This window comes from Raphanus sativus, chromosome 5, assembly GCF_000801105.2.
Source record: "Raphanus sativus cultivar WK10039 chromosome 5, ASM80110v3, whole genome shotgun sequence".
Classification (NCBI taxonomy): Eukaryota; Viridiplantae; Streptophyta; class Magnoliopsida; order Brassicales; family Brassicaceae; genus Raphanus; species Raphanus sativus.
In genome coordinates this window covers 34,410,083-34,431,660 of record NC_079515.1, presented here as the reverse complement: position 1 = coordinate 34,431,660, position 21,578 = coordinate 34,410,083, and the positions used below count along the sequence as shown (strand labels likewise).

The 21,578-nt window shown below is 34.3% G+C and overlaps 4 protein-coding genes and 1 pseudogene across 5 annotated transcripts; 1 reads left to right on the top strand and 4 right to left on the bottom strand.

Moving 5' to 3' along the window:
- Nucleotides 1-285: 285 nt before the first annotated feature.
- Nucleotides 286-3,571, bottom strand: LOC130495193 (receptor-like protein 35). The gene has a single exon (XM_056986491.1). The coding sequence runs from the start codon at nt 3,333-3,335 to the stop codon at nt 639-641; it is 2,697 nt and encodes an 898-aa protein (XP_056842471.1). The 5' UTR covers nt 3,336-3,571; the 3' UTR covers nt 286-638.
- A 5,748-nt stretch (nt 3,572-9,319) lies between these two features.
- Nucleotides 9,320-13,495, bottom strand: LOC108858832 (oleoyl-acyl carrier protein thioesterase 1, chloroplastic-like; annotated as a pseudogene).
- On the bottom strand, nt 13,292-15,461 carry LOC108862650 (oleoyl-acyl carrier protein thioesterase 1, chloroplastic). 2 transcript variants are annotated; one of them, XR_008934300.1, is made up of 8 exons: nt 15,107-15,461; nt 14,883-15,016; nt 14,691-14,804; nt 14,476-14,571; nt 14,275-14,365; nt 14,129-14,197; nt 13,761-14,053; nt 13,292-13,674 (listed from the first exon to the last, which is right to left on the bottom strand). XR_008934300.1 is itself a non-coding variant. In XM_018636855.2 (7 exons), exons 1-7 carry the CDS (start codon nt 15,440-15,442, stop codon nt 13,817-13,819), a joined length of 1,077 nt encoding a protein of 358 aa, XP_018492357.2. In that variant the 5' UTR covers nt 15,443-15,461; the 3' UTR covers nt 13,683-13,816. The 2 variants fall into 2 exon arrangements, 1 of the variants encoding a protein (XP_018492357.2); XM_018636855.2 differs by lacking the exon at nt 13,292-13,674 and having other exon boundaries at nt 13,683-14,053.
- A 488-nt stretch (nt 15,462-15,949) lies between these two features.
- Nucleotides 15,950-18,010, top strand: LOC130495047 (galacturonosyltransferase 8-like). The gene is made up of 3 exons (XM_056986007.1): nt 15,950-16,184; nt 16,252-17,496; nt 17,580-18,010. The coding sequence occupies exons 1-3, from the start codon at nt 16,032-16,034 to the stop codon at nt 17,853-17,855; spliced, it is 1,674 nt and encodes a 557-aa protein (XP_056841987.1). The 5' UTR covers nt 15,950-16,031; the 3' UTR covers nt 17,856-18,010.
- Nucleotides 17,871-19,950, bottom strand: LOC108860711 (uncharacterized). The gene is made up of 6 exons (XM_018634564.2): nt 19,647-19,950; nt 19,303-19,502; nt 19,034-19,174; nt 18,720-18,800; nt 18,493-18,620; nt 17,871-18,388 (listed from the first exon to the last, which is right to left on the bottom strand). Exons 1-6 carry the CDS (start codon nt 19,873-19,875, stop codon nt 18,349-18,351), a joined length of 819 nt encoding a protein of 272 aa, XP_018490066.1. The 5' UTR covers nt 19,876-19,950; the 3' UTR covers nt 17,871-18,348.
- Between the last annotated feature and the right edge of the window lie 1,628 nt (nt 19,951-21,578).

Genomic DNA, 21,578 nt, shown 5'->3' with positions numbered 1-21,578 from the left:
ATGCCTGATGTGCAGAGCCATTCGTATCATCAATATCTGAGGTGGTGAGTCAATCCACAACATTGTTTTGTTGACATTCTCTTCTGTAATCCAAAGTTATGACCTGAAGTTCGCGTGTGTCTAAGGTATGCTCTGCCATTAACAGGAAATGTCATAGTTATATTGTTTCTCTACCTTAAGTCCAGTGATTGAGCACTGAGCCGGATCTTCAAGTTTGGGGATTTTCTTCAAGCTTACTGTTATTACAACTTACTATTCTATTTACCGATGTAGTAATCATCAATATGAAAACCACATGCGTATATAATTGGAATCAAGATTACACATACAAAAAATGAGCAAATATAAATCTTGAGAGTAAAATAAAAACTTTGAAATGGTTGCTTGATTTATTTAAAATATTTACCTAGCTATATTTTTGCATATTTTATAAGTGTATTTTTTTTTTGCTCCCCAAGCTTCTTTCTCTTCAGTCCATTATGTTTGGTTGCTTGATTTTATTCTTTGAGACTCTTCAACTTGGGTTTATGAAGGTTCTACAAACAGAAAGCAATTACCAAGTACTAATCCCGTTTATTCATTCATCTGAATTATTTAATTAAAATATATTTTTTCGCATATTCAGAACATTACTTTTTTTAACGAGCTGTGGTGCTTGCCCTTCTGCGTCTGCTTGGGCCAAAAATGTTGACGAACCACTCTGGTCTGTAAGAAATCAGCATGCATCCAATCGTAAATCCAAAGATAATACCAGGTACGAAACCAACCCCGGCTGCTACCCAACTCAACACCTCTTCCTCATGTTCTCCCTCTCTCTCTGGCTCCAGCGGCGTTTCATCCCGTTCCGGATTGGTGCGTCTGCAAACTTCATCAAGCGCAGGGCCGAAAAGCCCATCGTTGTCATCAAAAGAAGAGCAACCTTGCGTCCGAAACTGAGTGCCCCCTGGTACCAAACCCGCGAGGTGGTTATGAGAGAAGTTCATGTGCGAAAGGTACGAGAGACTTCCTAGCTCTTGCGGAATCCCACCTGAGAGCTTGTTCCTGGAAACATCGAGCGACTCGAGCGCTTTCAGGTCCCCCAAAGACGGTGGGATGCGTCGGGAGAAAGCGTTGCTCGACAAGTTTAGCACACGAAGCTCTTTCAGTAGACCGATGGAGTTTGGGATCTCTCCTTCCAGTTTGTTTCCGGAGAAATCGACCGCAGTGTATATTTTCAGGATACGCACCAGCTCCATCGCTACGCCTTTATTCATCAAAACCATCGAATCGTGGTAATATCCTGATCCCATGTACATTTCTTCATCTTGTTCTTCGTCGAGCGTGGACATTGCAGTCCAGCTCGAGAAGAAAACTGATGGCAGCGTTCCGCTGAAGTTATTCCGCGATATGTCCATGATCCGGAGCTTGGCGAACCGAGTTTGCTGTTGTATGGATCCGTGGAATGCGTTGGACCGTAGGACAAGAATCTGCAGGTTTTGGAGAGAAGTCAACCAAAACGGAAACGAGTCGTTGATCATGTTGCTTTCCACGTTAAGAACTTCGAGAGTAGAGGAGTGGATTAGCGATCTTGGGAGCTTCCCTACCAGCTGGTTATTACCGACGTCGAGCGAGATTAGATTTCCATATATGTTTTCCGGAAGACTTCCACTGAGACGATTTTGACGAAGGATGAGACGCGAGAGATTACTCTTGAGGTTTCCAATGCAACGAGGGATAGGGCCGTTGAAGTTGTTGTTGGATAAATCGAGAGTGTCTAGAGAGTCCAGCGTACATATGAAGGAGGGAATCTCGCCCGTGAAATTGTTATCGGAGGCGAACAAGTAAGTCACTGATGATGGTGATTTTGTTGTTGGTGTTTCAAAGCCATTGAAAGTGTTGTTGGAAAGATTCACGTAACGTATTAGCGTCCATAACCATCCAGGCACCTGACCTTTGATTTTGTTGTTGGGAATGTGTAGCTCGGTCATTCTATTCTCTAGTCTTGTTAAAATATCCGGAAACTCGGTGATACCGCAATCCGACAGCGACAAACTACTCAACCGTTGCAAAGGTTGGTTTGCGACTGAACTTTTGTTTGTGGTTGAAACATGATTCCCTGAGAGATCCAAGATAGATATAGACTTGAGATGCAAGGATAAGACTGCATTCAAGTCAATAGTAGTGGTGGTGTTCAAATGGGATATGTAAAGCTGGGTGAGCCCCTTGATAGGCGAGAAAATACTAAAATCAACTGGGCCGCCTTGGACGTTGTAATTGGAAATATTAAGAATCACAAGGTTGGCCAATTTGGAAATGGATACTGGGATGGGCCCTCTGAAGTTGTTATTACCAAGGAATAAGGACACTAGATTATTAGATGATGAAGATACATTACCGAACTCAAGAGTGCCATTGAGTTGGTTATTGCTCATATCAAGATATCTCAGAGAAGAAATTGCAAAGAAAGCAGCAGGGAGGGTTCCAGAGAAAGAGTTTACAGATGCATCAAAGTAAAGCAAGTTGGAGAGTGAATTGATATTAGCTGGAAGTGTGCCTGTGAAATGATTATAGGAGATACCTAAAATTGACAGCTTTGTTAGGTTTAGTAACGCCGTGGGAAATTTTCCGCTCAGGTTATTGTCTCTAAACATTAAGGTGTTCAACCGGTTTAGACTAGCAAAAGAAGATGGGATTTCACCATCAAAATTATTATTACTAAGGCCGAGAATGGTAAGAAGAGAAAGGTTTCCGACCGAAAATGGAATTTTACCACCAAAATGGTTATTAGAGAGGCCAAGAGTGGTGAGATGCGGAAGATTTTCAGTTAGAGATGAGATTTCACCACTAAAATAATTATCAGAAAGGTCGAGAGAGGCGAGATGCGATAGGTTTCCAATCGATAAAGGTATCCCGCCACTGAAAAGATTATTTGAAAGATCAAGAAAAGTGAGATGAGAAAGGTTTCCAATTGAGAACAAGACTTCACCGCTCAAGTTATTATGTGAAAGGCTAAGACTGTTTAGGGAAGGAAGATTTTTCAGCTTAAAAAGACTAGTATGGCCATGGAGGCAGCTGAAGCTAAGGTCTAGCTCGATCACTTCTCCAGATTTGAGATCGCACTTGATACCATCCCAATCACAGCAGTCCTTGTTATACATCCATGACTTCATCCTCGGATGACGATTTAAATTGTTAACGAAACAACTATCATGAGAGTTCGGAGTCTCAAACTCATCCTTGAACTCAAGAAGTACATCCCTTTGTTTAGGACGACATAACTGTTTAGCATGAGTATCTCCAAAATTAGAAATGTGGGAAAACAGAAAAGAAAGAGTAATAAGCATGAGACGACTCATTGAGATAGAGAAGGAATAGTAAAAGATAAAACGAAGGGAAAAGTTCCAAGTTCCAACGAAAGAGTTCACAATTTTTTTTTATTTTGGTATGAAAAACTCTACACTTGCATCAAGGTACAAATTTGGAGAGTGAATAGATATCAAACTTATTGTAACTTTCTTGAATATCAATTGTGATGGTAATGAAAAAGCAGAAAAAGGAGATTGCGATGGTAAGAAGATTTCATGCCCATCTCTTTATATACATCCAATGAGCTTGACTCACTGTCTTTCTACCAAGTTGGGCTATTATATAGAACAAAAACATTGCTTGCCAAAAGTGATATGGAACAAAAATAATAAGTATTCCTTTTCATTTTTTTTTATTTTGTTCATATTCATTTTTTTCTACTAATTTATATTCTTATTTAAATAGTCACCAGTTAGAGCTTAAACTTAAATTTAAATTTATAATTAAATAAATTTACTATTATTATCCTTATAATTATTAAGATTTTTTACAAATGATATATATTTGATAGATCAATGTAAATAATCAAATATGTTTAATTGATGAAGTGGACCTAGTATGAATTTTTATGATAGATACAAATAGCACGGGTATTTTCTGTTGATTTTTTTGGATAAAATATGCATGAATTTATAATGTTTTATTAGAAAATAACAATTTTAAATTTTTTTGTTTGTTTAATTTTTTTTAAAATTGTTCTATTATAATATTTGAGTTTCAGTATATATGTTGACATTATATATATGTTAAAAGTTGACATTTTTAACTGAATATATATGTTTTCAAACTTAACTAAACTATTAAAGAAGCATCAATTTAACCAAAAAAGGAAAAGAGAGAATAATGGAGAAAATAATTAAAAATATCAAATAAGAAAATAGTTTAACATTGTAAATAACTTAAAATCAAAGGTAGAATCCAAATTTTTTAAAATAAGATCCTATTTTAATAGTAGAAATTAGAGTTTGATCGTCCGTAGGGTTGATTTTTAATTTTTATAATTATTTTAATGACAGTTCTAAATATATATGTTATTTGCTGAATATATATATATATATATATATATATTATTTGGATATCTTTAAATTTCTATATATCATAACTGAATCTACCCGATTCAAAAGGACATAACTCAAAATCCATGCAAAAACTTCTAATACCCAAATAGGATATAATTTCAAAATCCGAAAAACTGATACTCGAAGAAACAATCTGTACCAACAGATACCTGAATACCCATAGCTAACTGATTATGTAAATAACTAAAAGTTTCTTTTAACTATTTTGAATTTTTGTCACAAATACAACAAATTTATCCAAGTAAAATAAATGTTGTTGAATTATTATGACAAAAAAAATAATGAAATAATTAAGAAAAGAGAATGTAAAAGATGTAATAAAAATAATTAAGAAAAGTAAAAAGGAATGTAAAAGATGTAATAAACTACTTAATATAAATAAGTTATGTTTCATACATTGTAATAAATGCTGTGAATTATCTTTAAAAATAATAAATGAAATATTTAGATTAGTTAAACAGAATGAAAATCCATAAAAAAATAGTTAAGAATAAGCAAATATTGTTTCATATTTCAATTTTAATAGAATAGATTGATATTCCATTTATTATACAGTCCAGTTAATCAGTCTGTACAGTTTGGTTGGTTCCTCTCCAAGCTGATGTATACTTCAAAGGTTTGAGTTCTGCACTCAAGTAAAAAAAAAAGAAGTCTCTCTGCTTCAGTTTCTTACCCAAGCTTCTTCTGCTTGATCTACAAAACGAGTGGCCAAACCTTTAGCATTACTCAAATGAAAGAAAATAAAACAAATCAAGTACGCAACCCATTTTCATTATACAATATATTATATATCTAGTGGTTTAGAAAGACAGAAAAGAAACTTTTTATACCCCACTTTTAGAAAGATAAGTCGTATCCAATCAGCTTGACTCACTAATTAGTCTTTCAACCAAGTCGGCTTGACGTTGGACAGAGAGGGCGGCTGGTAAAAGTCTTCGTGTTTAATAGTTGCTTTCTATGCGTTATTATTGAAGTCTCATTTTTGTAAAAGTCTGTGTTGAATAGCGCTTCAATGCGTTACTAGATTTTGATCCGCTCTTAGAAAGCGCGGAATTATTTTTGTTGACATATTTATTACCTTATTTATTTGCTCACTAATATGTTTGTACGCATTTGGTTTCCGGTTTGGTTCTAATTTGTATTTTTTTTTGTTTTCAGATTCATTCCAGTTTGATTTCCATTTCTCGATTCAAAAAATATAAGAATCGTTCGGTTATTTATGAATTTGGATTTGATTTTGGTTTGGTTAACTTAGTTTTCGGTTTGGTTTGAATAACAATGTTAAGAACCCGTTAAAATTTTGAGTTCAATTCGACTATGGTCCGGTTCTTGTTTTTAGATAATTTAGAGTATTTGAGGTAAAATGATCGAATTTTTGGGAAAATAACGGATAATTTAGATAAATATAGATATTTTAGCTAAAGAGTAATCGAGTGATTCTATTCTAGCAGAAAATTAAAATAATTTTAAATATTTTGGATAAAAAATAGTATGAAAATTCATCTTTTGGGTAGAAATATAAGAATTGTTCGGTTATTTATGAAATTGTATTTGATTTTGGTTTGGTTAATTTGGTTTCCGGTTTGGTTTGGAAAACCATTAAATTTTGAGTTCAATTCGACTATAGCCCGGTTCTTCTTTTTTGGATAACTTAGAGTAATTAGGGTAAAATGATGTTTTTTGAAATTTCAGAAAAAATAATGGATAAGTCGGATAAATTTAGATACTTTGGATAAAAAATATTCGGGTGATTCTATTTTAGCATAAAATTAAAAATAATTTCAAATATTTTGGATAGAAATAGTAGGGAAATCCATTTTTGTGTAGTTCAGTTTATAGATAGTATTTTAGAATATTTTATCATTTTAAAATTAAATATAATAAATATTTTAAAAATATATAGACTGTATTTTGAATATTTGGATATCCATTTGGTTTTTAGTTTGGTTTTGATTTGGTTGTAGTTTTTCTGTCCCAAGATATATGACTTGTTTAGATATTATAAATATTAATCCGGTGTTGATTTTATTTTATTTTTGATTTGGAAAATACTATTACTAAGAACATAATAATAAACTAAATTTATTTTAAATGTTTGGTAAATATTATATCATATAATAGATACTTTGGCTAGAAAAATATTCAGGTGATTCTATTCTAGCAGAAATTAAAAATAATTTCAAATTTTTTGAATAAAAATAGTAGGGAAATCCTTTTTCTGTGTAGTTAAGTTTATAGATAGTAGTTAGAGTGTTTCAAAAAAAAAGTGTTTAAAAAAGATAGTAGTTTTAGAGTATTTTATCATTTTAAAATTAAATTTTATCATTTTAAAAATATATAAACTTTATTTTGTTTATTTGGATATCCATTTGGTTTTTATTTTGGCTTTAATTTGGTTTTAGTTTTTATGTCCCCAAGATATAGGAATTGTTTAGATATTTATAAATATTAATCCGGTGTTGATTTTATTTTTTAATTTGGAAAATACTATTACTAAGAACATAATAATAAATTAAATTTATTTTAAATGTTTGGTAAATATTATATCAAATAAGTATACTATTATAGTAATATTATTATACTTATAGAAATATGTACTCAATTATTCATTTAATTAGGATTACATATTGAGAATAATTGATATATTCTGAGGTGGACAGTAAATACAAAAAAAATTAACATATTATAACTTACCATATATTTTCGATTGTAAATAAGGTGGGGTCTGTAATTTATTTGTATATATCAGCTATTTATTTGGTTGTTATAACTAATTTCTATAACTTATTAATTAAAATTAAATAATAATGGCACTCTTGTAAATAGTTTAAAAAATCAAGGGGATGTCTGAAAAATATCTGCTGTTTTAATTGTATTGATTATTGAAATCTCATTTTCCAAATCAAATTATAATTTAACAATACAATCATCAAGTCAACTTGATAAAAATTAGGGTTGATATACTAAAACCTCTGTTCAGAAACTTGCTAGACAGAACATGTATACTGATCCGTGTTTACCGAACTAGCGGAAAATTGAAAAACTATTCGGATTTTTTTAAAGATAATATATATATATATATAGTTTGTTTCGTAACCAAAGTAAATATGTCGTGGTATTCAGTGGCTGGCTGATATATGTTGTTATATTATGGGAGTGATACTGGATTCAAAAATTTAACTGATTTGAAAGAATTCATAAATAAGTTTTTTTAGAATATTTTAAAAGATTTGATGAGATTTTAGTGCATTTATCTAATTTTTATGTTTTCTTTTGGGTTTTAAAGGAATATACACAAATCTAATCGAATATCAATTCTTCTAAATTGTATGAAATTTTTGAATCTTTGTATATTTAACAAGTTAATAAAGATTATTTTAATCCTAAAACAGAAAGAAAAATAACAATTGCTACTAAAACATTTTATGGAAAAAAAAAACAGTTTATGGATTGTAGCAATTTTATTAAAAGGCATAATACTAATAAATAAAATCTATGGATCGTCTTAAGTCTTAACCATAGCCTTTTTCACATATTTTCTGCCATAGTTTTCTCTAAGTTTTTGCATTTTCTCTATGTAGCTCTTGTGTTCCTAAAGTCTATTCTCAAACAACATGATTGGCAGTCTTGCATTTTATTGAGTGTCTACTTCAGTACGAAATTGACCAACATTTGATCAGCATTCTTTATGAAGAAAGTTATGCAATGCTGCACATGCTAATACTAATCCAACTTTTTTTTTGTTTGTAAGAAAATGGAGGTGACTATTTAAAATCGCAAACCTCATTTTAAACATTCAGATGCAGTGTTACGATCACGTATCTGGCCAGCAAATTCTTGTAGATTGTATCAAACACCATGAAATGGAGAAAAAGATTGACTTGATTTTCAAATTGGCAATCAACTAGATATAACCTAAAAGTTTAAATGATTTAAATATTACTGTACTAATTTTTAGACATGTGGTTCATAAATAAATTGTATATGCTTACTTTTTGGTACTTGGAAATTATTTGTTCTTCTAGTTAAAGCTTCATTTAATATTTTTGAATCGGTCATAAGACCTTATATCCATTAAGAATATATTCTCTCTATTTCTGAATATGTGTCATTTTGACATTTTTCAAACATATTAAAAAAATGGTTGAAATTTATGTAAACTGCTATTAATCACATTTTAACCAATAGAATTTCAGATAAATAAAATTAATGTAGTTTGTAAATAATTTTTAGCTGAAAATAAATATAATTTGTATTAGAAATGTAAAGTGATATTCTTTGTGTAATAAAAAAATAGTTAGAATGACATTTGTTATGAAACGGATGGGCTATATGATCTCTTGAAAAAGTTAGTGCTTATTGCAAACTTGGATACAGCTCAAGGGTCTCTGCCGCTGATGTTGTGTACACAGTGCTTCTTGAATCGTTTCATGGATCAGGTGGCTCCTCTGCTTCACGACAGTTTGGAGAAGAGCTTATGATGCTTTGTCATTGAACAATCTTGATAAGCTTCGTTCCGGGATGCAGCAAGCAATCAAAGTTCAAAGAGCGATTCTAAGACAAGGAAGCGCAGCAATCACCAAAACAGGATGCATCAGAAGTGGAAGGAAGTTCAGATGGGTGAAGGTTGAGGATTCATTTTATGCTAAGTATTTGGGATATCCTCAGGCTTTGACCAAGTTCTTTACTCTGTTTCTCTGTTTTTTATTTATCTCACATTGTTTGGAATTTTACGAGACTTTGTAATAGGCAGAATCTGTTATCAAAATCATGTAACTTGTTTAATCAAATAACCTAAGAGGTTTATGTGAAAATGGTTGGTCCCCTGACTCGTATGGTGTTACTAGAAAATGAGACAAGCTTAGAAACTTAAAACAAAATGGCTTAGAGATCATCTATCTAGAGGGATCCTTTCTCCACAGGGTTGTCCCACGGTTGATCTCTTGACCAAATCCAGATGACCTCAGGAGATGTAAGAACTGCCTATCGTAGTAATCATGTGTGCATGATGTTGCAGAGCCATTTGTCCCATCAATCTCTGAGGTGGTGAGTGAATCCACAACATCGTCTTGTTGACATTCTCTTCTGTAATCTAGTGTTCATGCGTGTCTACAGTATCTTGAGTTATGCTCTGCCATTAACAGGAAACAATATCTCATACGATGATTACTGAAGTTCCAACTTTTAAAAAGAACCTGACGACACTAACCTCAAGGAGCCATCCAATATAGGTGACAATTATTGACATGCTGGTTCATGTCCAGATCAGCTCGTCTTGGCTGCAGAAAAAAATGCTTACAAAGTCCTTTAAGAATCTTATAGTTCTACTGTTTTTCTACTTTGAAGCCCAATGATTGAGTACTGAGCCGGATCTTTGAGTTTGGGGATTTTCTTCAAGATTCTGTTATTTCTCTTCAGGAACTGCTAATTCAAAAAGATATACATAAAACAGAGTAATTGGCGTTTCATGGGGATAGCGATTTACATGGACCAGCAAGCATTGCATCGCAAAGTTCCCTTTACCTGGTTTCTTTAGGACAGAACACCAAGTGCTCGTCCCTAACATCATCAGACACTTTCTGAAGCCTCCTTGTGTCTCGCTTCAACATCACCCACTTGCTGAAACGGTAACTAACACATACACAAAACAAATCTTGACAGTCCCATAAATCCAAGTAACCGAAACTCACATCTTTTAAACATAATACATTCCAATATTCACGTCTAAGTAAAAGTCCATTGCACAAACCAACGGAGAAAGCTAACAATGATGAAAAGGAAACCTTGTAGCACGGCGGGTGATTTTACCAGCAGTAACGTCCTTAAGAATTCAATCACGCCTTGTCCCGTTCATTCCTTCACCCTGACACCAGTAGTAACGTCCTTTGTACAGGCTGACGTATCAGAATCAGAGAACTCTACTTTATATAGTAAGAAAATTAAGTTCTAATTTAGCTTAAGAAAATAGCTTTCCCTACAAATTATATATTAGTGCTACTGTTGATTTTTATTTTCATATATGTTTTTTTTGCTAAAATTTTATGATCTATAGTTTAATTTATTTCATATATGTTGACAGTGTCAGCTTAATTGGCCTAAGTATTCTCAATCCCTACAAAAAATGAAAATAAGTATTTTTCAAAAATAATCTACCGATTTCATTGACTTTTTTGAATTGGCCACACCGTACGATTTTAATCTGTTTGTTTTTTAACCTTGTATGTTAACATAAAGATCTATTTTTAGTATGTGTTCAGTATATATATGATGTGCATGGAAAACGAAGAAAACACGTTCTTTACACATAACAAAAACAATCTTTTTTTATCAATTTCTTAAATCATGAAGTATGTTATTTCAGTTGTTGTTCTGTGCGTTCTCATGTCTCACGTTTCGAATATAGCCCAAGGTAATATATTATTTATTGTTTTCATTTGATTCTATATCTGAAAATTGTGAAATTATTGATTATTCCTGGCGTTGAACGGAAAGAGCAAATTACAATTTGATTATCTTATCAATCGTTATTTAGCCAATGATTTTATCAAATACTAACTTTATTTTGTTTATTTTTGTTGGTCTCGGGAAAATAATTAAAGTGAATGGCCTAGACCCTTTGTGTAAATGGTACAGTCGACGTCCTGGAAAATGCAGCCCTGATGGAAACATGAAGTGCCATGCCGAAGTACAGGTAGAACGCACAAATCAAAAATTTGAGCGTTGCGAGTGTACAAACCATATTATTAAAAAGAAAGACCATCATGACTGCAATTGTTTTGTTAAGCCTCCTTGTCGTCAACCGTAAAGACAAGAAGACTTCTTTTGTTATACAAAACCTCTCAGTCCATAATACACCATTACAAATCAAATAGATTTACCAATAGACAAGAGAGGAGAGTTTTTATGCTAATATATATGGTTTAAAATATATTGCCAGTCTATATGATTCTAAATGTAATTGTTTTTACTATAGGAACTAATAAATTTATGAAGTAATTATTTCAAAAATATTTGTGTCACAGAAAGATATTTTTCAGTTTATTAGATATTTTTTATATCATCTTTCATTCCGTTGGAGTTTGTATAATCCATAAAATAATATTACAAAATCAGATATTACAAAACAAATAAAGACTAGAAAAAGTAAAAGACGACATGAAAATCTATTATAATAAAGTTGTTTTTTCTCTCTTTTTTAGATAACCAACTCAACAAAAAATGTACCAAATTTTGATATATGTTATAAATTTTTAAAATTGAATAAAATTTCCCATATTATTAATTTCCTTAATGTTTAGATCAGATCTAACAAAACATTTAATAACCAATAAATACTTTATAATTAGTACTCTATTCTCAGTTTAACCAAATTTTTCACATCAATCATTATTGTATATAAATAAATGTGAAAACTAAAAAAATCTTATGTCGTTAATTCCAAAAAAACTCTTCAAACACAAATCAACATTGATATGAAAATTAAAAATATAATATTTGTACAGTTTTAAAAGAGACGCAATATAAAATAATCTGAAAAAGGTAATAAATGTAGAAATGAAACTATATGTTCTAAAATAAGACAAATATACCAAAATATCTACACCTTCAAAATGAAAATAGTCACAATAAAACTCTTAAAACTATATCAATAATCTTATTATAAAACTTAGTTTACTCAACAAAACTAAAACCAAATATCATAGCATTAAATAATTCAACAGAAAATAAGAAAATAAAAAAATAAAAAACAACTCACACATAATATATAATGAAACATTTCAAAATAAAACAAGTATTAACAAAATATCTACTAGAATAAATTTCTCTGCGTGAATCGTAGACCAACTATTAGAGAGAAAAATACTAACAGATTCAAAAACCAATATATAAGATGGAAAAATAATCCTTGATTTATGTATTGAATTTAAACAGTAATTTCAAGAATTTTTATTTTACTTACCTTTATAACAAAAGTAGAACATAAAATGAAAATATAAGATAATTACATTAATTTAAAAGAAACATTACAAGCATGTACTAATTTAACAAGAACAACGAAAATTAAATACTGAAGCTTAATATTTTTAATTGCAAGTAACTTATCTTTTAAAAGTATATATATTACAATTAAAATATTATTTTATTCTTTTTTTATTTGTTCAATCCGCCGGTAATCCTTGTTCCTACTAAAGGAGGGTTATTAGATAAATAGAGGCACAAAAGATGCGAAAGAATGCTGACAAGAAAAAAAGATGCGTAAGAATGGATTACATCAACACCGGAGCAAAAAACATATACAACGAGAAGTCCAAAGCTCTGGAAAATGAAAACGTCCTCCAACAGCCTCCAACAGTGTGGCTGTGTGGGTCATATGCAATTATGATGCATCCCACCATCAAGGAATCAACGATTCAGGCGTGGGTTTGATCATTCCTAATAGTAATGGTGCGTTCATGGAGTGTGGAATGGGAGAATTTCAGGGAAGAGAAACTGCAGCACAAGCAAAATTGACAGCTTTTGTATGGGCTATGCAAGCATACTAAAGTGTTATCTGTAGTGGACAATGAAACAACCAACAACATATAGTCAGTTTATATACGATACGGTCCTGGCAGGGCCAGCTCAAGAGATTTATGGGTTTTAGTGCAAAAAACAATTTTGGACCCTTCTTCTTTTTTTTTTTTTACAATTTTGGACCTTGACTTAAATTTTTTAATAATTTAAAAAAAAAAAAAATATTATAAGTAATGTTTTCTAAAATTTGTGATAAAATAGAAATTTATATAAAATATTTTACGCCTTTTATATATATATATATAATATAAAATTACATATATTTTTAAAATTAAACTTCCAACTACTAAAACAATAGGGAGACATCGAATTAGATCCGGGGTGATTGTAAAGTTTGCCCCCATTAAGTCGGCCCTGGTTGCTGGCATAGTCATTATTCTCAGATTTCTTTCAACTTCAATAACATATCAAGTAATTGTTGTGCAGATCTTTCCGCACGTAAATCTATTGTATCACATATACCATGGAGCATTATGAAATATGCTCTGACCATCCATGGCTAGTTAGTCTTTCACACCTGCTCATTTGGTCCATGGATCCTATTCTGACGGATGTTATGTTGATTTTTTGGAGACTTGAAAGTGTTATTTGTCGACTATGCAATCACCATATGATATGTGTCCGTGTATTGATCTCACTCATACGATATCTCGTCCATTCTTCGCTATTTTTCAATCTGTTTGAAATTCATGAGACTTTGTAATCGGCATAATCTGTTATCAATCATGTAACTTGTTTAATCAAATAACCAAAGAGGTTTACGTGAAATGGTTGGTCCCTTGGCTCGTAAGGTGTTATTAAAATGGCATAGAGATTGTCTATCTGAAGGGCTTCTTTCTCCACATGGTTGTCCCACGGTTGATCTCCTGACCATCTCCAGACAACCTTAGGAGATGTAAGAACTGGCTATCGTTGTGGCTTTGTGTGCCTGATGTTGCAGGGCCACTCTTTGAGGTGGTGAGTGAATCCACCACATCGTCTTGCTGACATTCTCGTCTGTAATCCAGAGTTATGACCTGAAGTTCGTGCGTGTCTACAATCTCTTGAGGTATGCTCTGACAATACCAGGAAACAAAGTCATACGATTATTAATGAAGTTCTTATTAAAAAAAGAACCCAATGACACTAACCTCAAGAAGCCATCCAATATATGTGACATTATTGACATGATGGTTCATGTCGAGATCAGCTCGTCTTGGCTACAAAGAAAAACATGATTATAAAGTCCTTTAGGAGTGTTGAGTCCTACAAAGAATCTTATTCTTCTATTTTATACCTTAAGTCCAATGATTGAGTATTGGGCCTGATCTTCGAGTTTGGGGATTTTCTTCAAGCTTCGGTTATTTTCCTCCTCAGGAAATGCTAATCTACAAAGATATACATAAAACAGAGTAGTTGGCATTTCATGAATATAACGATATGATTGACTAGCAACCATTTCATTGACCTGGTCACCTGGACACAAAGTTCCTTTTACCTGGGTTCTTTAGGACAGAACATCAAGTGCTCGTCCCGAACATCATCTGAAATTTTCTGAAGCCTTCTTGTGACTCGGTTCATCGTCACCCACTTGCTGAAACGGTAATACATACAACATAACAAATCAGGACAGTCCCATAAATTCAAGTAAACTGAAACTTTAATTTCATTGCACAAACCAATGGAGAAAGCTAACAATGATGAAAAGGAAACCTTGTAGCACGGCCAGTGACTTCACCAGTAGCAACCTCCTTAAGAATCCAATCACGCCTTGTCCCGATCCTTCCTTCACTCTGACACCATGTCTCTATCTCAACCACATCACCCCTGCAACCAAAATTTTCAATAAGTACGCTCATTTGTTGTGTCATCAAAACATAGACAGAAAAGAAAAAAAAACAATACCAAGCTGGATATTTGTAGATCTCAATGTGCATTCTGGAAGTGACCCAAATGAGATTCAGTTTCCTCATGGTTGGTGTTGTCGCAAACCCATCAGTCGAAAACCCAATGCTCTGAAACTGATTACATCCCACCTCCTAAATACATTAAACCAACATCTTGTTTTTAAAATATTGACCAATCAAGATTCATACATATTGATAGTTTCAAACTATCTACAATCGAACCTGCAAAAGATTGGCAATGGTTTGGACCGTAGCGGTTTTGTTACTCTGCACTTCGTGGGATCTGACTATGAACTTCTCCTTGTACGACAAACCATCCTCCGTCAAGCTACCCAACCGGAGCCGACCCGCGAGTGTGCCTAAACCTTGTTCTGCTCGAATCACACTTTCTTGATCAGCAGATACAGCCGCCCGCAGAGGATTCAAACCCGTTTTCCTATCCTCAGAACAAGAGACGGAGGAGACGGTTCTCCCATGAACCGGATCCGATTGATGATAATGCGAGGAGAAGCTCTGTAACTTATCAGTCGCGTGTAAGTTACACGAGAGCTTCAACATGTTTTGCAATAGAAGGAAATGAAACAGAGCAGAAGTACAGTACAATGAGCTAAAAAAAAACAATTTTAATATATTATTCCATTTTTTTTTCCAAAGTACAGTAGTTTTATAACGACATTTAGTTTCACTTCCATCTAATTTCATTTTTAGTAAAAAAACAACAAAAAAAATTTCTTATTTTTATTCTATTGTAGAATAGAAAATGTAGTAAAACTGGATAAATTTTAATTTTATTGCAAACTCTATTTTGGAGGGTAAAATTTAAACGTCGTTGGAAATAATTTTAGCCGGGATAAAAGTTTACATGTTCTATTAAAAATTTCAGATCTGGTACATAAACACTAACTGGCAAGTGGCAATGTGAATGAAAAGTTGGATAAAATTTTCTATCCAAACTCATTTTAGTTTGACTATCGTATTTAGTTTAACATTAAAATTTTGGAAAAAATGGTTACCGACATTACTGTTTCCACCATTAACGAATCATTTGAGATTTATTCGGCCGCGTACACGATCCAGACACACTCCATTAATAGCAACAATTTGAATGTAACTGTAAGTAAGGCACAAGCGCACTCTCTCGCTCAAAATGGCTAATCACCACCGACTCTTACGCGGCGGCGGATCTCCGTCGATTAGACTCAGACTCACAGCTTTCTTCGCCACTATTGCACTCTCCCTCTTCGCTCTCTCGTTCCTCTTCGCTTCAGACTCTAACGACTCACCTGATCTCCGCCTTCCCGTAAGTTCTCTCAGATTCAATCCTGTTTCCACCTCCGATTTGTGACCATTTTTTTGTGGAACTATAGGGTGTCGGATACTCAAACGGAGTCGGATCCGTTAGAAGATCCATTTTAGATATCAAATCGGATCCTCTCAAGCCACGCCTCCTCCAGATCCGGAAACAAGCCGACGACCACAGATCCTTAGCCCTAGCCTACGCCTCGTACGCTCGGAAGCTCAAGCTCGAGAACTCGAAGCTCGTGAGGATCTTCGCGGATCTCTCGAGAAACTACACAGATCTGATCAACAAACCGTCCTACCGATCCCTCCACGACTCCTCCTCCGACGGATCCTCCATCGACGAATCCACGCTCCGCCAGTTCGAGAAAGAGGTGAAAGAGCGGATCAAGATGACTCGCCAGGTGATCGCCGAGGCCAAGGAATCCTTCGATAATCAGCTCAAGATCCAGAAGCTCAAGGACACCATCTTCGGCGTCAACGAGCAGCTCACCAGCGCCAAGAAGCAAGGCGCCTTCTCCAGCCTGATCGCCGCGAAATCGATCCCTAAAGGATTGCACTGCCTCGCCATGAGGCTGATGGAGGAGAGGATCGCTCATCCGGAGAAGTACACCGACAAAGATAAACGGGCGGAGCTGGAGGATCCGAGTCTTTACCATTACGCGATCTTCTCGGATAACGTGATTGCAGCTTCGGTGGTGGTGAACTCCGCTGTGAAGAACGCCAAGGAGCCGTGGAAGCACGTGTTCCACGTGGTGACTGATAAGATGAACCTAGGAGCGATGCAGGTTATGTTTAAGCTCAAGGAGTACAAAGGAGCTCACGTGGAAGTGAAAGCCGTGGAGGACTACACGTTCTTGAACTCTTCTTACGTTCCCGTCTTGAAGCAGCTTGAGTCTTCGAATCTTCAGAAGTTCTATTTCGAGAATAAGCTCGAGAACGCGACGAAGGATACTACCAACATGAAGTTTAGGAACCCGAAGTATCTGTCTATATTGAACCACTTGAGGTTTTATCTGCCTGAGATGTACCCGAAGCTGCATAGGATACTTTTCTTGGACGACGACGTGGTTGTGCAGAAGGATTTAACGGGGCTTTGGGAGATTGATATGGATGGGAAAGTGAACGGAGCTGTGGAGACTTGTTTCGGCTCGTTCCATCGGTATGCTCAGTACATGAACTTCTCCCATCCTTTGATCAAAGAGAAGTTTAATCCCAAGGCATGCGCGTGGGCTTATGGGATGAACTTCTTTGATCTCGATGCTTGGAGAAGAGAGAAGTGCACTGAAGAGTATCACTACTGGCAAAACCTGGTAAAACAAAAAAAAAATTGTGATACGGTTTGACGTTTTGACGAGACTGTAGTTATTGACTTTGTTTTTGTATGAAACTGCAGAACGAGAACAGGGCTCTGTGGAAGCTGGGGACGTTACCACCGGGGCTGATCACGTTTTACTCGACCACGAAGCCGCTGGACAAATCGTGGCATGTGCTTGGACTTGGTTACAACCCGAGCATTAGTATGGAGGAGATCCGTAACGCTGCGGTGGTACACTTCAACGGTAATATGAAGCCGTGGCTGGACATAGCTATGAACCAGTTTAGGCCGCTTTGGACCAAACACGTTGACTACGACTTGGAGTTTGTCCAGGCTTGCAATTTCGGCCACTGAACTATGGTGGATTAATTTTCTCTCTATGAAATTTGTAACTTAGTTTGTTCTGTCTGTTTATTTATATATTTTTGAGGGGGAATTAGAATAATTGTATTTTTGTTCAGAGCTGTCGTAATTCTATGGCAACCTATAATCAAAGCTTTTATACTATATATATTATGGTTACCTCATTATGCAATTTAATTGTGAGCCTAGCTAATAGCTAATTCAACAGTCCTATTATGCTTAGACTTTCAATTAGAAACTTAGAAAGAGAAGTGATGATCTCTGTTGTGTCACGCTGAAGTTTCAAGTTGAAGCTTTCATATCACAATACAAATAGTTAAAAGGAAAAGAAGACTATTCTTGGGTATATTGATACTCCTAAAACTTCTCTAATCATTCTTAGACAAGAAAGCAGGAAAAGGCAGAAAGAAAGAAACATGTCTAGATTGTTTTACCATTCTACTTTGACGAAAATACAAAACAAAATGTATTCATGTGTGCCGATCTAAACCGGCATCTTCAGTACGAGCTGACCCTCCATAACACTGAAACATATAATAAATCACATCAACAACGTTGCCAAGTCCCGAATCGTTACAAACATATATTCAAATCTTTTATGCCTAAGGTTCACAAAATCTGCGATTACCTTTTGACATAGTAGTAGCAGAAGTCGGCAAGGATGAAGGTTTGAACGAGCTCGGCAACTAGAGCCACCGGGAACCAAAAGTAACCAGCGCCGATCAGCCATAGGTAATGTCCACGAGTCTCAAAGACCTATATATATATATATATATATTTTCGGACCATTATTCTTTTTAACTTAATGATCATGGAAGCTTAATGATTACGTGCGGAAGAATCTTATAACTTTACCTGGATAAGCCAATGAGCGCATGCTAAGAATCTAGCGATTCCCAGTGCAAACACGTAATGAGCTGTGAAAGGCTCTATGATCTGCGTTTATTGTTCCAGAAAAAATTGTTAAACGTAATTGTTATTTTATTGATAATTGGGTTAATTATAGAGTTAAGTCTACACTAATCATGAAACTCTGTAGATATGTCAACTAAAACGTCTGCAATGGCTAACATGAATATGTAGTGGATGAGACTTATCCATGGTACTAGTTCAAAATGCCAACTCTACATTGGCATGAATAATCAAAAGATACGTCAAACGCGACTTACTTGAGCATTCTGCATTAATCGAAGCTGAGGCAGAACAGAGACAGATTCAGAGTAAACGCAAAACGCCCACATGACACGGTGGATGTAACTATAACTCGTGTTCGGGTGGATAAACAACGCAAGGATAACAGATGGCACTAGCTGATGGATTAAAAAAAACATTTTACTTAATCATCTTGACAGAAGAAACAAATTATCACATTCTTTAAATCCAAAACCATATTTTTTTTTTTTTGAACTTAAAGGCTTTCAATCCAAAACCATATTACCACATAGTAATTGTGGCAGGTGTCCAGAGTCTTTATATAAGATGCTTTCAGCTTGAACCGGATCATATAAATGACCCATAGAGTCGAAACCAAAGTGGCGAAATCGAGAACTGTATGGATATCACCTTCCATGCTTATGCTGCAGATCAGTCTCACAGCGAGAAACACTGCTGTCACTTCTTGAGACTTTAAAGAAAGACCTTGTACGATTTACACCATTTCACATTTTCATCAGATAAAACCAAATTAATTAAGAGCTTATTATATTATTACACAACATAAAAAAAAATATTCACTTGTATTAATAAGTCAGCGCTTATTATGTAACGTAAGCTGTTTATTACCGGAGCAGGTCTTTTGTCGGGTGAGTTTGTAGATGAGGATTATGATTCCGGCTGCATGGATGAGCTCGGAAGCGATAAAGAAGTGATTGTAATTCTTAACCGTGCATTTAAGAAACACGACGAGGAGCAGAGCGAGGATGATCCCTAAAGGTATCTTAACCTTGTTCGATTGCTTTCTCAGCCACCCGAAAACCACGTTCACGGCGGAGACTCCTCTTCTCTTCCCCATTTTTTGGTTTTATCTGATAACCAAATGTCTCTCTGTCTGTCTCTCTGTGTGTTATTTTGTGTGTGTTTCAGAGATTTTAGGCGACGTTGGTGAATTTGAAGGATACGTTTTGTTGAGTGAGGGGAGACACGACGAGGGCATGCGGCTGGTGACGTGGACATTTTATTTTTTGATCTGACTAACGAATAGTATGAGGACATGTAGGACTAATGGATCCTTGGTTTTTTACTTTTTACACCTTTTATTAGGAAATAAATTTATGACTTTTGACTATTTTTATATCCATTTCTCTTCTATTAATTAAAATATTCACAAGATCTATACAGATATTTTATTTATAAGAGATCTATATAGATCCTGCTGTATAAAATTCTACTTTATATCACTTATAACTTGATTTAAAATGAAGAAGTTTTTCAAGCGAAATTGTTTTTTTTTTTAATTATGGAATATTCTAGAACATAGAGAAGCTCAGACTAATCTCAAAAAAAGTGGTGTAGTCTATGGATGGACAGCCGTAAGATAAAATAAAGTGTAATAGAATACTTTCGAACCCGGTTGCTTAGCAATTTTAAAGCAAGCTCGAGACCACCTCCTCGTGGTTAATTCAAGTGAAATCGTTATACTCAATTGTTTAACAAGTGAAATTGTGAAATGTCTAGTTCGATTCTATTAAGTCAAGTTTCTCCGCATTGTAGAGACTGGGTCGCGATCCAACTGATAAGAAAAACTTGATTTAAAATAATTATAATAGATATAGTCCATTAAAAAAATCTTTTGGAACAAGTCCACTCAAATAATTAAAATGATGCCGATAAACCTTTTTTTTCAGTGCTGCCGCTGAGTTTTATACGACATTATCAAAACTCTGTTTGAATGGTTTTAATGCAAGTGTGTTTCAAAAAAAAAAAAAATCTTTCATTTACATTATTACAAAACCGATGTTTATCAAGAACATGTCCATAGAACCGCCATACATAACCTCAAATGCATCATATCAACTTATCTTCCAAATGGGAACTTTCACCCAACTTCTATTCAGGGCTGCTTCTATTAAGTATGTCCACTTAAAAAATACTAGTGAAGAAATTATTCCCCGTTGAATGAGAGATCAAGCAGCAGCGGAGTGATAAGTCAGTCGAAGCGACTATGAAATTGTAGCTTCCGGTAGCTCGAACTTCTAATCAAATGAATCCTTTTTTTCCTACACCTTAATTTGAACAAAAATCTTGGACGTTTATTTTAAAAACATTAAAAACGTTTTAATTTCAACACAAATGTATACTATCACTGAAAAAACGTATTGTTCTGAATCCTAAGATGAAAAGGCTTCCATGTCATAGTTAATTAATGCTTTGGAGCCCATACTCTACAGAGTTTTGCTTGTGGAGCCTAATCTTATATCAACCTCAACCGTTCCTTGGTCAAGATTATAAGAGCATATATTTTTTGTTTTCTTATCTTGAGGCCAACTTTTTAAATGGGTCCATTACTCGTCGGTTACAGTAAGTCGTTCTTTTTTTTTGTCACGAACAGCAAGTCGTTCTCTTTTTTTGTCACGAATAGTTTTTTTTTTCTTTTTTTTTTTGCTAAAATTTGTCACGAATAGTTAATTAATGAAAATGGATGTAATGACATTACATAAATATTATCCTACTAACTTCAAACTGAAAGTTGCATAAAACCAAACCGTATATTACAAA

Coding starts and splice junctions, on each gene's coding strand:
- LOC130495193 (XM_056986491.1), bottom strand. CDS start 3,335: ATGAGTCGTCTCATGCTTATTACTCTTTCTTTTCTGTTTTCCCACATT.
- LOC108862650 (XM_018636855.2), bottom strand. CDS start 15,442: ATGTTGAAGCTCTCGTGTAACTTACACGCGACTGATAAGTTACAGAGC. Junction 15,017..15,106: donor CCATTGCCAATCTTTTGCAG/GTTCGATTGTAG, acceptor TAATGTATTTAG/GAGGTGGGATGTAATCAGTT. Junction 14,805..14,882: donor ATCTACAAATATCCAGCTTG/GTATTGTTTTTT, acceptor TTTTGGTTGCAG/GGGTGATGTGGTTGAGATAG.
- LOC130495047 (XM_056986007.1), top strand. CDS start 16,032: ATGGCTAATCACCACCGACTCTTACGCGGCGGCGGATCTCCGTCGATT. Junction 16,185..16,251: donor CACCTGATCTCCGCCTTCCC/GTAAGTTCTCTC, acceptor GTGGAACTATAG/GGTGTCGGATACTCAAACGG. Junction 17,497..17,579: donor ATCACTACTGGCAAAACCTG/GTAAAACAAAAA, acceptor ATGAAACTGCAG/AACGAGAACAGGGCTCTGTG.
- LOC108860711 (XM_018634564.2), bottom strand. CDS start 19,875: ATGGGGAAGAGAAGAGGAGTCTCCGCCGTGAACGTGGTTTTCGGGTGG. Junction 18,801..19,033: donor GATTAATGCAGAATGCTCAA/GTAAGTCGCGTT, acceptor CAATAAACGCAG/ATCATAGAGCCTTTCACAGC. Junction 18,389..18,492: donor TGCTACTACTATGTCAAAAG/GTAATCGCAGAT, acceptor TATATGTTTCAG/TGTTATGGAGGGTCAGCTCG.